General features: G+C 44.9%; 1 protein-coding gene across 1 annotated transcript in view; it reads right to left on the bottom strand.

Moving 5' to 3' along the window:
- Positions 1 to 22,185, bottom strand: part of mgat4b (alpha-1,3-mannosyl-glycoprotein 4-beta-N-acetylglucosaminyltransferase B) — a 133,260-nt gene that overhangs the window by 30,220 nt on the left and 80,855 nt on the right. Inside the window, exons 5-8 of the mRNA XM_078411664.1 lie at positions 16,798 to 16,844; positions 11,150 to 11,263; positions 2,636 to 2,711; positions 233 to 347 (exon numbers count right to left, since the gene is read on the bottom strand). Of these exons, the coding sequence (XP_078267790.1) occupies positions 233 to 347; positions 2,636 to 2,711; positions 11,150 to 11,263; positions 16,798 to 16,844 (352 nt within the window). The remainder of the gene's footprint in view (positions 1 to 232; positions 348 to 2,635; positions 2,712 to 11,149; positions 11,264 to 16,797; positions 16,845 to 22,185) is intronic.

Raw genomic sequence — 22,185 nt, 5'->3', positions numbered from 1 at the left:
ATGTGCCACGTTTTGGGGGGGGGGGGCTTAAGGGGGGAGGGGGGGTACAAGTGCACTCTGGTAATATTGTCTGGATTAAAGGAGGTTCTGGACTACTAGTTGCCGCAAAATCAATGGTGGACCTGTATTAGATTCATTGAAAAGTCACCCTAAGTTTAGGTTTGTGGTGTGGGAGGAGATGGGGAAAGATGCACATTGTAAGTTTTAACAAACAGTATTTCTGGGCTCTTACCAATAAATCCCAGCTGGGAAAATTCCAAGATCATCCACTCTTCTGAGGGCTGCTGCAGTGCAAAATTCTTCATTGTGCTTAAATAATTGGGTCTCGCCACAATATCATCTTCCAGCTAGGGAGAAACACAAACGCTCTTCAGTTATTAACTTCCTATAAAGCCTGCTGCTTGATAGCTTTTAAAAGTCAAGAGAGTCAAGTGTCAAGAATGTTCAATTGTCATATATACCGAAACTGGAACAATGAAATTCTTACTGGCAGGAATTTAACAGGAACTAGACCAAGTGGACCCATTGGGCCAAAACCTCTCCTGCATTGGTGCAGCACCCTCTCCTCCCCCACTCCCCCATCCCCTCTCCCCCCTACTCCCCTCTTCCCTCCCTCCACTCCCCCCTCCGTTCCCCCCTCCCCATCCCCCCCTCTCGCCCCTCCCTCCAACTCCTTTCTCCCTCCCCTCCCCCACTCCATCCCCTTCAACCCCCCTTATCCCCCTCCCTCCCTCCCTCCACCCACTCTCCCCCTCTTCCCCCCACTTCATCCCCCTCAACCCCCTTACCCCCCCCTCGCTCCCCCCCCCCCTCCTCGGAGATAGATTTAAACTTTAAAATGTGATTAACTTTCAAAATATAACACCAATTTCAATGAAACGTCTACCATTAGCATCAAAGGGACGACAGTGAGTTGGGTGGGCCTAAAATTGTTGCGCTATCGTGTGCCTTTTTGGCTGTAGATCAGGAACAACCAAACATACAAACGAGAGTTTTAGTTATATAGATGTAAATACAGTACTTCTAGATTCTATAACGTTCAATAAAATAAGAACCCCAATATTAGTGCCCAAAGTCCTTATTGCAACCAAGATGAATTGTAGTTCAAAGTTTAGTTGATGATGTGCGGTGTTCACGAGCTTGATGGTTGTTGGGAAGCAGCTGTTCTTGAACCTGGAAGTCGCAATTTTCAGGCTCCTGTACCTTCTTCCCGACTTCAGGAATGAAATGACAGCCAGGCCAGGGTGGTGCGAGTCTTTGATGATGCTGGTTACCTTTTTGAGGCAGCATCTCCTATAGATCTCTTCAATGGTGGAGAGGTCAGTACCCTTGATGGACTGTACAGTGTCTTTAATCCTGGGCATTGAGTTGCTGAACCAGGCTATGATACAACCTATATATGCGCTCTAACGTACACCTGTAGAGGTTTAAGAGAGTATTTACCGCCATACCGAATCTCTTCCATTTTCTAAGGAGGTAGAGGTGTTAATGGGCTTTCTTTATGATTTCATCAATGCACTGACCCAAGATATATCTCCAGAGGTATGCACACCCAGGAACTTGAAGTTGTTGACTCAGACAGGTTCATGGATCCTCGGCCTTCCTCTTCTAAAGTCAACAATCAGCTCCTTGTTCTTACTGACATTGAGAGCAATGTTGTCGTTCCGACACCATTCATTCAATCAGACAATCGAGCTCCCTCCTGTATTCTCTCATCATTACCCGTAATTTGTCTAACAACGGTAGTGTCATCGGTGAATTTAAAGATGGAGTTGGAACTTTGTCTGGCTACATAGTCATGGGTACCGAGTAAGTAGAGCGGGAGACTGAGCACACAGCTTTGAGGTACCCCTGTGCTAATGGTTATCAAGAATGAAGTGCTGTTGGCGATTCATACCGATTGTGGTCTGTTGATGGGGACGTCAAGGATCCAGTTGCATCGGGATGTGCAGAGGCCCAGTTCCCTGAGCTTGGTAACAGGTTCGGGGAGGATAATGGTGTTGAACGTTGAGTTGTAGTCTTGAGACTTAAGGTTGACAAGATCTCAATTAACTAAAATTTACCTGCTGCTGTAATCTTTGCATGCAGACTAACAAAAACTCAATCATGATGCAAAAACACTACCTTCAACAGTTCCCATTAATTAGTAACAAATAAATGAATCCCATTAATCAGATAATCTCTTTAGAACTGCCGACATGATGGATTGAATAGGTTTCTATTCTGTGTCACTCTACGATTGTTAGCTTGCTCTGAATCAGGAAGGGGCATTCAACATGTTGAAGGCACTCAAAGACATATAGAATCATGCTAGCAAATTCTTAATGTCAGAAACATTAGTGTTTTAAGTTCATCACAGACAATTCCACATGCTAGGGTCCTGCTAATTGCTTGTCGAACAAGGTTATTAGTTATTACTGTAAAATTTAGGGTGATGACCCTATTAAAAGTCTCTGAAACACTTTCACGGAACAAATCAATACACAATTGACAAATGCTTTTCAGAACTAAAAGCTAGCTGTTCTTTAGACATGTAGTCAGTTATGCTCCTTCACCAATCAAGACAATTTTTCTCCAACTAAAATAACTTTCTTTAAACCAGCAGTTATATAAAATAAGACACACTTGGTCTCACCTGTACATAATACGTGCCCTTCAATTGGGCGTACATCATTAAAAAGCAATAGTCCAGGTTCTGTTTGGTTCTCCATCTGAAATAAATAGAATATATGCAGATTTAGTTTAGTTTAGTTTATTGTCGCGTGTACCAAGGTACAGTGAAAAGCTTTTGTTGCGTGCTGACCAGTCAGGGGAAAGGCAATACATGATTACAATTGAGCCATCTGCAGTGTACAGAAACAGGATAAAGTGAAGAATGTTTAGTGCAAGATAAAGTGCCAGTAAAATCCAATCAAAGGTAGTCCGACGGTCTCCACTCAGGTAGAAAGTGGTTTAGGACTGCTCTCCAACTGTTGGTTGGATGGTTCAGTTGCCTGATAACACCATTATTCTGTTCGTGCAGACTTACATTATTTTTTACAGTGCTGTCTTTTGGCCCACGATTTAGAGTGATTGATGGGAAGTTCAGTGATATCAATGGCAAAGAATGATTTTCAAATAGTTTGTAAGAAGCCAATCACACCTGCTCTAACGCTAGCGCAATCACTGTTACAATCACGGCTTGCATTTATACCGACACCACTGGAGTCTCCAAGTACAGACTTACATATTTTATTCATTTACAAGACATGGGCTCTTCTGGCAAGGTCAGAATCTATTATGCATCACCAATTATCCTTGAGAAAGTATAGACACCAGAGACTCCAGGTACTGGAATCTGTAGTAATAAGCAATCTGCTGGAGGAACTCAGCAGGTCAGGCAGTGTCTTTGGGGGGAGACCGGGGGAGGGGGAGAATGGAACAGTTCTAGGGTTAACAGGGTTAGGATCTGAAAAGTTGACCATTCCTTTCCGCCCAAGCTGAAAAAGGTGCAGAGTAGATTTACTAGGATGTTGCCAGAACCCGAGGGTCTGAGCTGTTGGGAGAGGTTGGGCAGGCTAGAACTTTATTCCTTGGAGCGCAGGAGAATAAGGGGTGATCTTGCAGAGTTGTACGAGACCAAGAAAGGAATAGAGCAGGTAATTAGAGTCTTTTGTCCAAAGTAGGGAATCGATAACCAGAGGACAAAAGTGAGGGGGGGGAAGATTTAATAGGAACCTGAGGAGTAAATATTTTTACACAAAGGGTGATGGGTAAATGGAACGAACTGTCGGAGGAGGTAGTTGAGGCAGGTACTATCATAACATTTAAGAGACATTTGGACAGGGACATGGATAGCACAGGTTTAGAGGGTTTTGGGCCAAGCATGGGTGAGTGGGACTAGTGTGGATGTGGGCATGTTGGTCAGCGTGGGCAATTTGAGCTGATGAACCTGTTTTGACCAAGTGTGGCTCTATGACCCGCAGTTACTGCCTGAGCAGATTACTTGAGAAAGCCGCTTGACCTGCTGCAGTATCTGTACTGAAGTCAGTCCCGATGCTGTTGGGTTGGGAAACTACCAGATTATGGGCCAAAACTGAACAACACATCTCCAAGTTGGAATTATGTTGAAACTTGCGGGAACCTGCAATGGGTGATGTTCCCACAAGTCTACTGCCCACACCTAGCTTGGTGATAGGGGTTCAAGTTCGGGAAATGCGACTGAAGAGGCCGTGGCGATTTGGACACAGAGAATCAGAGAAACAGGCGTTTCGGACTAATTTGTCCATGCTGACCAAAATACCCCATCTAAGCTAGTCTAATTTCCCCCGTTTGACCCATATTCCTCCAAACTTTTCCTATCCATGTTCCCATCCAAACGTCTTTTAAATACTGTTATTGTAACTGCCCCAAATACCTCCTCTGGCAGCTCGTTCCATACACCCATTACCCTCTGTGAGTAAAAACCTAATTTCAGGTTCCTATTAAATCTTTCCCCTTTCACCTTAAACCTGTGCCCTCTGGTTCTTGACTCCCTTACCCTGGGTAAAAGACACTGTGCATTCCCCTATCTATTCCCCTAATGATTTAGTACACCTCTCTGAGATCACCCCTGTCTCCTCTGCCCCGAGGATTAAACTCTTGGGCTGCCCAACATGTTGTCAGGAAAATGTTTATGAAACAGGTAGATAAAATCTAGAAATCTTAATTTCCCGTGGAACAAGTCCTGCCGGCACTTGCGGGGCATCCAACAAAAATAGGCAACCTCGGGAGAAGACAAACTCATGAAGATGAGGTGGGAGAAGAGTTAGAACGAGGAACAAAATGTTGGAGTAACCCAGCGGATCAGGCAGCATCTCTGAAGAAAAGGAATAGGTGACGTCTTAGGTCAAGACCCTTCTTCACACTAAAGAAACCCTTCAAATCCTTTTTCACCCTTTTCAGTCTGAAGAAGGGTTCTGACCCGAAATGTCACCTATTCCTTCTCTCCAGAGATACTGCCTGACCGGCTGAGTTACTCCAGCATTTTGTGCTTATCTTCGGTATAAACCAGCATCTGCAGTTCCTTGTATACGTAGAATTAGGAACAATTATTTTTCTAAAACTACAATAGAACAATATCAAAGGCTACAACACATAACTGCAATCCACCAAACCTTACAGCAGAAACCAGGATTATTCTTAGCAAAATATTTTTCCAAAGCACAAAGCATCCCACAAGATAAAAGTGTTGCCAGCTTAAATTCTTTGGAGATTAGGCTGCAAGTTCTTTTCTTGTAATTGTTGCCAAACCTCTTATCAGAGAGAACAAAGACAAGTTTGTCAGATTTTAATATCAGCAGTGTGGACGGGTTTATTCCAGTTTGTCAACAATAAAGATAATCCTCTTTAACTTTCAAGGACTAGCGAGTGAACAGTTTCCCCAAGGTCACATTGTTCAAAACAGGTAGACACATCTCATGGGAGTAATCAACCCAGAGGGCTGACGGTAAACATAGCGCAATAAACAAGTCCTCACATGTCGATTCAGGTTGTGGCACAGCCTGAACACAAAGTGTTGGAGGAGCTCAGTGGCTCAGGCAGCATCTGAGGATGGACTGACAACGTTTCCGGTTGTGACCCTTCATTAAACACAATTAAACACCACAGCCTCCAAATATGCTCCAAACTATATACAATTGGGGTTCATTATTTTTGGCTTTTGCACTATTCCCAGTGTCAGGGAAGAGGTACAAAAGTTTGAAAACGCATCCCACTAGATTCACGGACAGTTTCTTCCTAGCTGTTATCAGGCAACTGAACCATCATATCACCACTGGAGAGCGGCCCTGGCCTCCCATCTACCTCATTGGAGACATTTGAACTATCTTTAATCAGACATTATTTTGCACTAAATGTTGTTCCCTTGATCCTTTACCTGTACACTGTGAACAGCTTGATTGTAATCGTGTATAGTCTTTTATTTCACACTAGTTCAAAGTTACCTCAGTTCGAGGCAATTTCACAGAAGCCAATTACCCTACAAACTGCACATCTTTGGAATGTGGGAGGAAACTGGAGCACCTGGTGCTGTCAGGCAGCAACTCAACTGCTGCACCACCGTGCCACCGTGTTTGTCATATGTACCAACAATGGAAGAATGACAAAAAGGCCTGCAAATTCAATAAACAACACAGTGCTGGAGTAACTCAGCAGGTCAGGCAGCATCTGTGGAGAGGTGGATGGGTGATGGTTTGGGTTAGAATCCTTCATTGGATGTCAAGAAACATCACCTATCCATATTCTCCAGATATGCTGCCTGACCCAGAGTTACTCCCGCGTTTCATGTTGTTTTTTTAATATAAACCAGCATCTGCAGTTCCTTCTGTCTACTGTAAACTCAATACATATATGTAACATAGTAGACAAAATAATTCAATAAATTAATAAGCCCAATACTCATGGGGAAAAAAAGCTTGAAGTCCTGAGTGAAATCAAGGACAGTCCGTACTTTATAGTATAGTTAGTGTTTTGCAGTGTGCACGAGCCCGATGGTTGTTGGGAAGAAGATATTCTTGAACTTGGTGGTCACGGGTTTCAGACATCCAGTGTACCGCCTATACATCAGATTATAACCACACTTTCAAAATGTGCTTGTAAGCGCCATCTGGAAGCGGCCCACTAGCAGAGATCCTCAATTGATGGAGGTCCATTCTCTCACAAGTATCTGGACATCCACTTGATCGCCAGCATACAGGAGGCTACAGATCAAGTGCTGGTAAATAGGATTAATTTATATAGATATTTGATAGCCTGCATGAACATAGAGTCACACAGCACAGGGACAGGAATGAAGGGCTATTCTATACAATCTATGAATCTAACTCCAAAATTTGATATTGATCCTTAAATTAGGGCAGGTGTTCAAAGATATACCGAACCTCCCCAACTTCGTCTGGAAACGGACTTGTTTTTCTCTTTCACAGTAATGGTGAAGGACCCCAAACCTGAAAAGTTAAGTGTGTCGGAAAAAAACTGCAGATTAAAACTGCAGGTTAAAATCGAAGGTAAACACAAAATGCTGGAGTAACTCAGCGGGTCAGGCAGCATCTCTGGAGAAGGAATGGGTGACGTTTCGTGTTGAGACCCTTCGTCAAACTGATGTCAGGGGAGGGGGCGGGACAAAGATAGAATGTAGTCGGAGACAGGAAGACTAGTGGGAGAACTGGGAAGGGGGAAGGGATAGAGAGAAAGCAGAGACTATCTGAAGTTAGAGAAGTCTATGTTCATACCGCTGGGGTGTAAACTACCCAAGCGAAATATGAGGTGCTGTTCCTCCAATTTGTACTGGGCCTCACTCTGACAATGGAGGAGGGAGAGTTGAAGTGCTGAGCCATCGGGAGACCAGGTAGGTTAAAACAGACTGAGCGGAGGTGTTCAGCAAAACGATCGCCGAGCCTGCGCTTGGTCTCGACGATGTAGAGAAGTTGACACCTGGAACAGCGGATAAAGTAGATGAGGTTGGAAGAGGTGCAGGTGAACCTCTGCCTCACCTGGAAAGACTGTTTGGGTCCTTGGATGCAGTCGAGGGGGGAGGTAAAGGGACAGGTGTTGCATCTCCTGCGGTTGCAGGGGAAAGTACCTGGGGAGGGGTTGGTTTGGGTGCGAAGGGACGAGTGGACCAGGGGGTTTCGGAGGGAACGGTCTCTGCAGAAAGCAGAAAGAGGTGAAGAACTTTGTCCCTCTCACCTCAAAGCTTTGTCCTCTTGTCTTTGACATTTCCATCCTAGGGAAAAGGTTCTGACTGTCTACCCCAAGTAACAGCTTTATAATGGCTCTCATCATTTTACTTACTTCCATCAGGTCTTACCTCAGCCTCTGTCACTCCAGAGAAAACAATCAAAGTCTGTCCAACCTCAAATCATGGTCTTGGCATCATGTTTGGCACAGACGTTGTGGGCCAAAGGGCCAGTGCTTGTGCCATGATATACTGTTCGATGATCTATGTTCTCTGGTTATAGCTGATACTCTCTAATCCAGGCAGCATACCCCACTTTCTCACCCAGTCTCTACACACTCAATTAACCTAGAAACCCGCACGTCTTTGGGATGTGGGAGGAAACCGGAGGACGCGGAAGAAAACGACAAGGTCAGAGGGAAAACGCGCAAATTCCACACAAACAGTACCCGAGGTCAGGATTGAACCCAGGACACTGGCGCTGTGAGGCAGCAGTTTTACCAGCCAGCCAGCACTGTGCCAGCCTTAATTTATCCCACACCGACTATTTTTCATGAAACTTCTTCTTTCTCCCCTAAGTATTTATTCAATTTTACTTTTCAAGTTCAGACTGAATCTGCTTCCACACCACATGTTCAGCAGGATATCACAACACTCACTGTGTGTGAAAATAAATCTCATCCTCCCCAGCTCTTGGGAAATTATTTCCGATTGGCGTTGATCTGATTACTGATCCTCTTGAGTCTTGAAACAGCTTCCTCCTTTTTAAATCCATGGACATTTCGTTGCCAGCACAACCCATCTTACTCACAATTTTCTAGCACACTCTTAATTCTACAACTGTACCAATAATTCAAAGATACTTCAATGACTACACATGCAGACCACACAATGCTTTCGCATCTCTCTACATGGAACAAAGAACAGTACAGGGTGAGAACAGGCCATTCGGCCTTCAATGTCTGTTCCAAACATGATACTTAGATAAACTAATCTCCACTGCCTGCAAGTGATCTATATCCCTCCATTATCCCCATACCCATGTGCCTATCGAAAAACCTCTGAAACACTACTATCGTATCTGCTTCCTACACCACCCCTGGCAGTGCGTTTCAGGCACCCATCAGCCTCCGTGTAAAAAAAACTCCCCCTTGCGCTTTTAGGGCCTATGGCCTCTAATATTTGATATTTCCATTCTCACTTCAATTATCTGACATACTTAATTCCACAATGCTGCTGATGTCCCAGGGATACTTCATTGGCCGTGATACAGCCTTGGAAGTCTTGAGATGGTCAAAGGCGCTACAGAAATGCAAATTTATTACTTTTATCTTAAAAGTGATTCATGACACTCAGTAATACGTCAATGGTACTTTGTTGTGTCAAAAAGTCTCCAGCCATCTTTAGTTTAGTTTTGTTTATTGGCACGTGTACCGAGGCACAGTGAAAATCTTTTCTTGCCTGCTAACCAGTCAGCAGAAAGACTATACATGATTACATTCAAGCCGTCCGTCGTGTACAGATACAAGATAAACGGAATAATGTTTAGTGCAAGAAACCTGAAACATTTCTTCTGTTTCTCTCTCCACAGATGCTGCCTGATCTGCTGTGTTTTTCCCCTGGCAGGAGGTGAGGGGTAGAAATTCTTCAAAAACCAGGCAATCACAGATGAAAACAGGACACCTATGGACTGAATCGCAGTCTCCAGGAGCGTTCAGTGTGGGCCGCAACCTCGCGCTGCCTCGGTGATTTCACACAGGGTAACAAAGAGCCGCTCTGCAAATGTTTGACAGAGCTCCAGTAGTATTGCCACACAGAGTTTACAAAGCTGGCAGATTTTATATACTTGCTTAGAGATAATGGGAGATGTTACAAAGGTGACCTTCGGCCATCAACTGCCTTGGGAAACTGTGATAAAGAATGGAACATAACTGCAATCTTGCTGGCACACCATTAAAGACCGACGAATCTGGTGTGCCTGAGAGACAACGTCAAGGAAGAATTAACCCTGAGTCTCCCAAAGGAGTGAACTTGACTACCCCAAGTGAAGAAGGGTCCTGACTTGAAACATCATCTAGATTCTAAAGGAGGGTCCCGACCCAAACATCACCTATCCATATCCCCCACAGATGCTGCCTGACACATTGAGTTACTCCAGTACTTTGTGTCTTATTTGAAGTTGAATTGCCAAGGTCAAGACTACATCACATCTCTATTTGCAAATCTGTTGCATTTTAACATTTCTCCCACCATCTCGAAACCCCCAACCCCCCACCCCGCTCCTTTCCCCTACTCCATACATTAATCTCCCATCCCCAAATCCTCCATTGAACTTTTATCCCCCTCTTTCTCCTCCCCGTCCCCATTCACCCACGTCCCTCCAACAAACTTTACGTTTTATTCCTCCTCTTCACTTCTTATCTAACACCCTTTTGTCTCCTTTGCACTTCTAGCCTTTGTCACTTGCTCTAGCCATCTGGCAATCACACCTTCTCCCTCACCTGCATCCACCTTTCACTTTCCAGCCTTTGTCCCGTCTCCCCCACCCACCCACCCCCCCCCCCCCACCTCTCTTTTCCAACTTCTTCACCCATACTGCATCAGTCTGAAGGATCCCGACCCAAAATGTCAACTGTCCATTCCGTCCACTGACTCTGACCTGCAGAGTTCCTCTAGCACTTTGTGTTTTGTCTGTATTTTAACATTTGATTGTTAGGATAGTGTGATACTTTGCTTGAGCTTGTTTTTTTTCTGAAGTGCAAGCAGTCAGTTAAAACTCAGCAGTGGTGTTTATTTCTGTAGTTGGAAGGATTGTTAACTGTACAAACATGCTCCGTTCGCCTTCATAGACATCACCGACTGCACTGTATAAAGAATTCTTGGCTGTTATCCACAATGAACATCGAGAACATGAGTAATATGATATAAATAAACTACTTTAACTCCTTTCCAATTTATTTCCTTGCCGCTCTTAAAGTAAAACTTCCACTCCACCAGACTAAACTTCCTACAACTGTGCTTGAATTGATTGGATTTGCATTAAAATGTTTGCTTGAGGAATCGCCATTAATTAGCCATATCATGAATGTCAGTACACAAGGTACTGGGGGACTCAGCAGGTCAGGCCACATCCATGGAGGAAATGGCAGGCAACGTTTCGCGTTGGGACCCTTTTACAGAGTCGACCCAAAACGTTGTCTGTCCATTTTCCTCCCCAGATGCTGCCTGACCCGCTGCGTTCCTCACTTGCGAGCACTTTGTGTTTTGCTCAAGATTCCAGCATCTCCAGTTCCTTGTGTTTCCGTTTTTCGAATGTTGGCAAATGGATTTGGATACAAATCTATGTTCATTTGCTTATAAATGTATTAAATATTAATTCCACTGAGATCCATCTGTCATATGATCGCACAGAATTTGGTGACACAAACGCTGCCCATGTTCAACTGGATTTACCTGACCCTTTCCTTTGGATCTCCAAACGTTTCCTTCAGATGGGAGAAGTCAGGGTAATAGTTCACCGAGGGAGCAATAACTTCTAGCAGCCCTGACTGAATTTCATTTGGGAATCTAGGGAGGAAAAGACATCACCAATTAAAGACTGCTCTGGAAGGATCTCATTAAAAAACTGTTACATTAACACTCCAGACATGTTATAACTGCACGTCCACAACAGTGGCACAACGGTAGAGCTGCTGCATCATTGCGCCAGAGACCCGGATACGAGCCTGACTAAGGGTGCTGTCTGTACGCAGTTTCTACTTTTTCCCTTTGACTGCGTGGGTTTACCTTGGGTGCTCCGGTTTCCTCCCACATCCCAAAGATGTACAGGTTTGTAGGTTCATTGGTTTTGTTAAATGTTAAAGTTGTCCCAGGTGTTTGTAGGATAGTGCATGGGGTGATCGCTGGTCGGCGCGGACTTGGTTGGCCGAAGGATCTGTTTCCACATTGTACCTCTAAAGTCTAAACAACCCTGTTCACCTGTGTCTACCTCCCATTCCTCACCTTAAGCATGGAACAGTGCAGCACACGAACAGGCCCTTCGGCCCACAAAGTCCATGCTGAACATGATATCATTAAACTAATTTCTGGATTGAAAGGAGATGCGTAGGGCAAGTGTTTTTTTACAGAGTGGTGTGTTCCTGGAACGTGTTGCCAGGGATATTGGTGGAAGCAGATATGACAGCACTGCTTAAGAGGCGTTTGGACTGACACATGAATAGGCAGGGAACAGAGTGATGTGGATCATGTGCAGGCAAATGAGATTGGTTTAAATTGGCACCATGGTCAGCACGGACATTGTGGGCCGCAGGGCCTGTTGTGGGCCGCAGGGCCTGTTGTGGGCCGCAGGGCCTGTTGTGGGCCGCAGGGCCTGTTGCTGAGCTGTTCTGTTTATCGTTCCATATCCAGCTCCGATCCGGTTGCTCAGTATTCCCAGTTACTTTCACAGCAAGAATTTGTGCTCATTTCAAAAGTGTGATACATAAATTTGCACAAGGCACCTAAAGTGTGACCGACTGTTCACACAACTTGTTGGGACTTGCACATTGCTGGTGGCTGGCAGAGTCGCAGGGGAGAGAAACATTTGTAGCTCAGATTAAGGCGCAGCACAAAGGAAAACAAGTATTGGGCTTCATTTCTGGAGGAATAGAATTACACTGGGGCGGCACAATGGTGCGGTGGTAGAACTGCTGCCTTACAACATGCCGGCTGCCATCCTAACTATGGGCGCTGTCTGTATGGCATGGTCACATTCTCCCTGTGACCATGTAGGTTTGTTCCGGGTGCTCGGGTTTGCTCCCACTCCAAAGAAGTACAGGTTTGTAGACTAATTGGATTTGGTGAACAGTAAAATGTCCATCTGTGTAGAATTGTGCTAGCGTAGAGGGTGATCGCTGGTCAATATGAACTCAGTGGGCCAAAGGGCCTGTTTCCACACTGTATCTCTTAGCAAAACTAAAAATGAAACATTATGTTGAACTTATAAAGAGCTTTGGCTAGTCACACAGAGCACCAAACAACTGATTTCAACATTGCAAAAGACCAAAGATGCACTGAAAAGTAAAAATACAAGACAACATCTGGATAGGCACACGAATCAGAAAGATTTAGTGCGATATGAGCCAAAAGCGGGCAAATGGGACTATCTTAATTGGGGCATCTTGGTCGACGTGGACATTGAGCCAAATGGGCTGTTTTCATGCTGTTTGACTCAATTATACCACAGCTGAGAAGTGATACTTGAAGCAGGTACAATAACAACATTGAAAAGACATTGGGCCAGCTACATGGATAGGAAAGGTTTAGAAGGATATGGATCAAATGCGGGCAGGTGGGACTAGTGTAGATGGGGCATCTTGAGCCGAAGGGTCTGTCTCTGTGCGGTGTGACTTTATGACTTCACCGTCTGCTATCATCTAACTGAAGTCAGGTAGGTGAAGTACCTGTTGAAGGCGTGGATCCAAAGAGGAGCTGAGATCCTTGGCACAGCTGGGAGATCAAGACCCGTAACGAAGGGAAGGAATGAGCAAAGGCCAGTTGGTACCAGTGCATGGCAGAATGTGTAGAGCATCGAAAGGATAGGAAGGACCGCATGTTCTACACTCTACGAGAACTGGTGGATAGAGTGTAGGTACCTGAGAAACTTGGTTGTGTCCAAACTGACACTACAGGATCTAACCACACTCCAAACCTCCCTCACCGCTGGCACCCAACCACATCTGGACCGGGACCCACAACACCATTGCCAATGGATCTTTAATTTAAATGGAATCTGAAAGCAGTCTCAAAGTGACACGTTGTCTGTCCATTCCCTCAACAGATGCTGTCCGACCAGCTGAGTCTCCAGCACTTTTGTTCTGCTCAAGATCCCAGCATCTGCAGTCCCTTTTGTTTCTATTTAGTGCATAGTTGGTGTAATTCAACATGTCAGGCTCATATCTAACCACTGAGAAGGGAAATGAAGAAGAAAATCTTTCTCTAGGAAGAATTCATAAAGAAGCCTCGTACATTTCTCAGCTAAATGCTTTTGAAGCTTCTGTAAAATAAATCCGATTGCAGATTCAGATGTTTGTCTATAAATAGGTCTTACGCAAATAGTAATTGTTATGTAATTTAATACAAACATTCTGATTAAATGATTGTGCTTGCCTTTCAAACAAAGAGTAAACATCATGGTTGTAAACTTCAGGATATTAAATCAAGCTTCAGATACTGGCGTTAGTCCGAGGCAAATCTCTTGCATTTTGGTTTCAGGAGCTAGCTCTTGTGGGTCAATGTCTCGAGCAACAAGATAATGTTGGATTGCAGCAGTGCCTCCAAGTTATGTTTTCCACAGGTCACAATCAGTCGGCCAAAAGGACGTTCCCATTCCATATGCCTACTGCCGTGACCTATCTACACACAGGACGTGTTTTGGTGAGGTTCTGGCAAAGCCACCCTGCTGAGTTGCTGCCTGACCCGCTGAGTTGCTGCCTGACCCGCTGAGTTGCTGCCTGACTCGCTGAGTTGCTCCAACACATTATGGCTTTTTGCATGAGAAATAAGAGCAGAATTAGGCCAATCGGCCCGTCGAGTCTACTCCGCCATTCAATCATGGCTGATCTATTTATCCATCTCAAACCCATTCTCCTCCTTCGCCTCGTAACCTTTGACACCATCACCTTTCCTGGTGACAGTCACAGAACATAGAACAGTAGTGCCGAACATGATGTCGAGTTAATCTAATCTCCTCTGCCCGCACGTCATCCATATCCCTCCATTCACTGCATATCCATGTGTCTATCTAAAAGCCTCTTAAACACCACTATCGTATCAGCCTCCACCACCTCCCTGGCATGTCATTTTCTGTGTAAAAGAATTTGCCCCATACACCTCCATTAAACTTTGCCCCTCTCACCTTGAACATATGCTCTCTCGTCATTTCCACCCTGGGGAAAAGGTTCCGCCTCTCATAATTTTAAATACTTTTATTAATCTCCCCCATCAGCCATCGCATACAACACATAATCCTCCGGCATGTTCGCCACCTCCAACGGGATCCCACCACTAGCCACATCTTCCCATCCCACCCCTTTCCGCTGTCCACAGAGACTGTTCCTTCCGCAACTCCCTGGTTAGCTCGTCCCTTCCACCCTGCCCACCCCCTCCCCAGGTACTTTCCCCTGAAACTGTAGGAGATGCAACACCTGTCCCTAAACCTCCCCCCTCGACTCCGTCCAAGGACCCCAACAGTCTTTTCAGGTGAGACAGAGGTTCACTTGTACCTCCTCCAACCTCATCTACTGTATCCGCTGTTCCAGGTGTGGACTCCTCCTTATCGGCGAGACCAAGCGCAGGCTCAGCGGTCTTTTCACTGAACACATCCGCTCAGTCCACCTAAACCTACCTGATCTCCCGGTTGTTGAACACTTTAACTCCCCCTCCCATTCCTACACTGACCTTTCTGTCCTGGGCCTCCTCCATTGTCAGAGTGAGGCTCAGTGCAAATTGGAGGAACAACACCTCATATTTTGCTTGGGCAGCTTAAACCCCAGTGGTATGAATATTGACTTCTCAAACTTCAAGTAACCTTTGCCTTCCCTCTCTATCCATCCCTCCCCCCTTCCCAGTTCTCCAACTAGTCTGACTGTCCTCGTTTACATTTTATCTCTGTTTTATTTCTGTTTGCTTTGCTGTTACCTTCTCCTAGCTAACAATGATCTGTTCTACATTTTCCTTGATCTCCAACCCCTTTGTCTCGTTTTCACACCTTACATTTCCTTATCTCTGTATCTCCCACTCCCCTGATTCAGTCTAAAGAAGTGTCTCGACCCGAAACGACACCCATTCCTTCTATCCAGAGATGCTGCCTGTCCCGCTGAGTTACTCCAGCATTTTGTGTCTATCCAAGGCAAGCATACCACACGCTTGTCAGAGGTAGACAGAGTGGGTGGATCGCTGATGAGCCAGTCGGCTTTATCCAACTTGGTGTCGTGTGTCTGGAGTGCTGCTTCAGCACTTCCACTAACCCTGGTGCTCAGGTTTCCAGCACGTCTTTCAGTTCAGCCACCAAATAGAAATTGTTCAATCTGCCCCTCTGCTAGTCACGAGGGAGAGGTCGCCACTCTCCGTGAAGAGTGAGTCTACGTTATACCGGCTATCAGTTGTGGAAATATCAAGGTAATCCGTGGCAAACCTGCCCGGATCTGGTCTATATCCCTCTAAACTGAAGAAGGGGTCCGACCCGAAACTTGACCTATTCCTTTTCTCCAGAGATTGCCGACCAGCAATCACCCCATAAACTAGCACTATCCTACACATTAGGCACAATTTATAATTTCCAGAAGCCAATTAACCTCCAAACCTGGATTTGAAGCCAATTCACCTACAAAACATCTTTGGAATATGGGAGTAAATCAAACCCGAAGAAAACCCACACGATCAAAGGAAGAACGTACAAACTCTACACAGACAGCACCCGCAGTCAGGATACAAACTCTATACAGACAGCACCCGTAGTCAGGATCGAACCCGGGTTTCTGGCGCTGTAAAGGCAGCAACTCTTCCGTTGCCCCACTGTCCAGCCCTTGTGATACCAAAGATTCCAGCATCTGCAGTTCCTTGAGTCTCTGTGTTATGTCTCTGTATTGGGACTTGACACAAGGACCTATCCAGGGAGGCAGTGCTGCCAACTGGGCTAACATCGACACATCAGGGTTTATATTTTCCTGGCATTCATGTAGCTGGTGTTGGACTCTATAGTTAAAAACAAATATTTGTCTAGATTTAGAGATACAGTATGGAAACAGGCCAATCGGCACAAACGAGTCCGCGCTGACCATCGATCACCCTGTACATTAGTTCTATCCTACACACTCGGGACACTTTACACAAGCTAATTAACCAACAAACCTGTACGTCTTTGGAATGTGGGAGGAAACCGGAGCCCATGCAGAAAGCTCACGCAGTCACAGCGAGAACAGCACTCGTGGTCAGGATCAAACCAGGGTCTCTGGCGCTGTAAGGTAGCAACTCATCGTTGCGCCACTGTGTATTGTTGAATACTACTTTAGTCCAAAAATTCTGAAGGGATGAAACTTCTCAAAACAGACAAGATTACTTACAAATGTTTGAGATTTTCAGCCACGCTATTTACATATGGTAGGTCTGTCTGTAAACAAAAAAATGCAAGAAAACAAGTGAGTTAGGATTTAAACAGCTGCAAGTATCAGATGGTTTTAATGCTTCGACAATCATAATTTACCACAATACAGAATTCAAAGTCGTCAGCAATATGAGTGTATAGACCTGCTTTATCATAGAGAATCATACAGTCATGCAGCATGGAAACTTGGCCTTCGACCAATCTTGCCCATGCCGACCACGATGCCCCATTTACACTCGTCCCACCTATAGACAATATACAATAGACAATAGGAGTAGGCCATTCGGCCCTTCGAGCCAGCACCACCATTCAATGCGATCATGGCTGATCATTCTCAATCAGTACCCCATTCCTGCCTTCTCCCCATACCCCCTGACTCCGCTATCCTTAAGAGCTCTATCTAGCTCTCTCTTGAAAGCAATTTGCCTGCCGGCCTGCATTTGGCTCATATCCCTCTAAACCTTCCCTATCCATAATTTCTTCAATAAAATTGGAATCCGCACGGGTTTGGCCTCCGTTTCATTTTCCTGCAAGTTTCCCAAAAACATCAGCTCCCCTTTAGTCCAGAAATCTATCCAAAACAGTGTTCACAGCTGTGGAGCGGGAAGGTAGATTGGCAGGTGGGTGGGAGAGGACGGGAGGGAGGAATAAAAAGAAAGAGGTGGCCAGGTTTTGCTCTGCCCCAACTTCCCTTTTCCAGCTTTCTCTTCCTTACTCCAATCACACAGAAGAAGAGTCCCATCCCAAAATGTCACCTGTCCATTCCCTCCACAGGCGTTGTCTGACCCGCTGAGTTCCTCCAGCACTTGGTGTGTTACAGCTGAGTTTGGTTTGAAATATATCACATGGAACCGTGTGTATTCTACTCCTCTGAACATAAAGGCCAGGATTTTTGAGTTTGAGTTTAATTTATTGTCACATGTAACGAGCGAGGTACAGTGAAAAGCTTTTATTGCGTGCTAACCAGTCAGCGTAAAGACAATACACGATTACAATCGAGCCATCCACTGTGCACAGATAAGAATAAAGGATGTAACGTGAATAACGTTTAGAGCAAAATAAAGCCAGTAAAGTCCATCAAAGATAGTTTAAGGGCCTCCAATGAGGTAGATAGTAGCTCAGGGCTGCTCCCAGGTTTTTGGTAGGATGGTTCAGTTGCCTGATAACAGCTGGGAAGAAACTGTCCCTGAATTTGGAATCTGGATTCTATTGCACATTTTGACAATATCCTTCATATTTGATTCCTAGATTTGAGTACAACATGCTAGCTTCTCATTCTACATTTCTATTCAAAAAATTTCAAAGATGTAAATTGGTTCTGCCATAAGATGACAAAATTCTCAAAATAAATCCGCTCGGCTCAATCTATTATTTATAACATGGCGCTCGGCCAACAATATCTACGTCTCGAACTGTTTTCACATTTTGGGTTTACAGAATTATTGTGATGTTCCCTCAGTTCTAGAGTCAGTGCAGGCAGTCACTCTTGCCAATTTCATTTCTTGGTTTTGCTTAATTAGATGCTAATTTGAAATTTGGCTCCTTTTCTAAAAGCTTGAAGTAAGTTGTCTAACTTTTTTCCATGTAGAGTCTCTTTTTTGACCAATCTCTCCCGATAGCTCAGACCCCTGGAATCATCTTCAGAAATCTTTGCATCACTCCTTCCAGCCTAGTGGCAATCTTCTGTCCTCACCATTGCTATGGATCAGCCAAACACAAGTTGGAAGAACAGCATCTCATATGCGGCTTACGACCCAATTGAGTTTTCCAATTTCTGATAACCCACACTCCCAATGTACTATGGCCCACCCACTCTTCTGTCCACCTGGTATTCCGTGTCTTATGATCACTTTTCCCATCTCTTCCCCTCACCTGGTTCTATCTGCACATCATCCCCTCTGCATCTAGTTCTACCTATCACCTACCAGCCACTGTCCCACCCACTCCTCCCTCGCACTGCTCTACACTGGAAACAGAAACATCACATTGAGTTAGCTGTCAGTCTACAGAGCAGAAACAGGCCCTTCAGCTCAAAGCATTTCACAACAATCAAAATATCCCATCTAAGCTAGTCCCATTTACTCTGTTTGGCCAATATCCCTCTAAAACCCCAGATGCAACAAGGCAGAATTCCCCTAGTCCTCTTCTTTCACTCCACCAGTCTCTGTGTATCCAACACATCATCCTCGGAGGCTGCCCACTCCCCTAACATCTGTCTGAAGAAGGGTCTCGACCCGAAACGTCACCCATTCCTTCTCCCCAGAGATGCTGCATATCCCGCTGAGTTACTCCAGCATTTTGTGTCTACCATAGTTTGAAGGATATGTTTGGGGCAAGTTTCTTTTTACACGGACGATGGTGGGTGCCTGGAATGTGTTGCCAGGGATGGTGTGGAGACACATCTGATAGTGGCATTTAAGATACTTTTGGATATGCATATAGTAATGCAGGGAATAGAGGGATATGCATTATGTGCAGGCAGACAAGGGATGGTCTAGGCATCATGTCCGGAACAGACATTGTGGGCCGAAGGGCCTGAACGTGCTGTACCATGTTCTTCAGCATATTTCATACACCTACCTCTGACCTGATGCAGGGTCTCAGCCTGAAACATTGACTTGCGCCTTTTCCCTGCACGGATGGTGCTTGGGTTCCCAGCACCATCCATGTTATTTTTTACTCCACATTGAGTTGTGAACATCTACATATTTACACTGTGGTTGAGCCAGCTGCCTGGATCAGCAGGAAGCAGAATTTCCTGCCACACACCATTAGTTAGTACAAACAAACTCTGATGATTCATGGTCTGCCATTTCCTTTTTAAACCAGTCTACATCAAATTGTTCTTTATGTTTATATTGGTCACACCATGATTAAATTAATAAACGAGATGCAAGAAGTGCTTTTGTAATTAATATGGAAAGAGTGCAGAGAAGATTTACAGGGATGTTGCCAGGACTCGAGGGCTTGAGCTACAGGGAGAGGTTGGACAGGCTAGGACTTTATTCCTACGATCGTAGGAGGCTGAGGGGTGACATTATAGGGGTGCGTAAAACATGAGGGGAATAGATAGGGTGAATGCACAGACTCTTTTACCCAGAGTAGGGGAATAAAGATTTAACATATAAACATTTAAAAGACATTTGGACAGGTACATGGATAGGAAAGGTTTAGAGGGATATGAGCTAAACGCAGGCAAATGGGACGAACATGGTTGGGGGATCTTGGATAGCATGGATAAATTGGGCCAAAGGGTCTATTTCTGTGCTGTATGTCTCTATGGCTAAGAGTGAGATTATATTACTATTGGGCTTCTCACAACCTTAGGTAGCATCAACCTGCTTACAGCTTTAGGCGAGAGATACAGCATGGAAACAGGCCCTTCGGCCCAACTTGCCCACACTAGCCAACCTGTCCCATCTACACCAGTCCCACCTGCTTGCATTTGGCTCATATCCCTCTAAACCCGTTCTATCCATGCACCTGTCTAAATGTTTCTCACCAACATCTATACAACTACAACACGAGTTGCAACATGAGTCATTGAGTGATACAGCATAACAAACAAGCCAACCATCATGCCAATTTTCACTTACCCATAATGATACTAATTATGGGTAATTTGGTTTGCCCATGGGTAGTTTAATGGGAAATAAAAGGAGGGAATTTGTGCCTGGAGCCAAAGGAAGTGGGTGAGGCATAAAACAAGAACTTTGCATCAGTAAACACCAAGAAGAAGGACATGGGGGACAGTGAGATCAGTGTGTGGGATGCTAATATTCCAGGGCATGTTGATACCAAGAGGGAGGATGTGTTTGGTCTCTTGAAGAACTTTGAGGTGGAAACATCCCCAGGGTCTGATGCGATCTATTCCAGGTTATTGAGAGGGGCAAGAGAGGAAATCGCTGTGACCTTGATGAAGATCTTTGTGTCTTCTCTAGCCACAGAAAGGTCCCGGAGGACTGGCGAGCAGCCAATGTTGTTTCTTTGTTTAAGAAGGGAACTGGAGAGAACTGGGGGTGGGTGAGGGGAGGAGGGGGGGATAAGGAGGGTTGAGGGGGGATGGAGTGGGTGGGGGCGGAGGGGTGGAGGGGGCGATAAGGAGGCTGAAGGGGGATGGAGTGTAGGGGGATTATCATATTAATCTTTTCTTCGCTACACTTACTGGATATATAATTCAGTGTCACAAATAACCAAGGGAGGTGGACTGCAGCAATTAATACTGGTGCCAGTTCAATATTGTTGGTAATTACTGAACCCCTGCAGTGTTGTTTGTATGATTGTGTCTGGACTCTAAACAAATAGCACGATTATACAAAAAACAATTAAATCAGAGACGTTATTTAACCACCCATAAATGCTGTGCAAATAGATCCAAAGAAGTGGTGTTTGGAAAACACTGCTCTATTTTACTTTCACTTCCTTCCTGATGACTGCACTCTTCCCTATTCCCCTTCATACAGCAGGGTCCATGTGGAATTCCCTGTGGACGGGGCAGGCAGAAGGCAGCAGAAAATAGACAGTCACGAATTGTCAACCCGTCCTTGCGTTCTGCATTACTTTTACTTCAAATCGTCTTCATTGCAGAAGAAATTGTGATGAAGAGAACGTTGCCTGTTCCCTATTCCCTACTTTGCAAAAATAATTTCGGAGTTTGTACTGCTTATGTAATGAATTAAGACATGTTTAGACCTTGGACTTCAGAGATAGAGCGTGGAAACAGGCCCTTCGGCCCACCGAGTCCGTGCTGACCAGCGATCACCCCGTACACTAGCACTATCCTACACACTAGATATAATTTACAATTTTACCGAAGCCAATTAACCGACAAACCTGCATGTCTTTGGAGTGTTGGAGGAAACCGAAGCACCTGGATAAAATCCACGCAGTCTCAGGTAGAAAGTACAAACACCAGACAGACAGCACCCGAGATCAGGATCAAACCCGAGTTTCTAGCGTTGTAAGGCAGGAACTCTACCGCTGCGCAACCGTGCTACCCCAATTCCCTACACCTTATTTAATTAAACAATAAATGACACAGAATAATTATTGTTATTAACTACAAAGGCAAGATTTTAACACTGTTGTCTTCAGCCTGCCCTGCAATTCAAGAAAACAATGGCTGATCAGATCTGCAGCTTAATTACACTTTCTTGCCAGTTCCCCATAACCTTCAATTCTCCCAGAGATCAAAGTTCTCTCTCAAGCTTAACTATGTTAAATGATAGAACCCTTTTTTATGGGAGAGTATTGCACAACCCTGACAGAATAAATTCCTCTGTCTCAGCTTTACATAGTTCAGTGCAGAATAGGGCCAGGCCCTTGGTCCACAATGTCCATGCTGAAC

This window comes from Rhinoraja longicauda, chromosome 14 (assembly GCF_053455715.1).
Source record: "Rhinoraja longicauda isolate Sanriku21f chromosome 14, sRhiLon1.1, whole genome shotgun sequence".
Classification (NCBI taxonomy): domain Eukaryota; kingdom Metazoa; phylum Chordata; class Chondrichthyes; order Rajiformes; family Arhynchobatidae; genus Rhinoraja; species Rhinoraja longicauda.
This window is presented reverse-complemented; position numbering and strand designations above follow the sequence as displayed.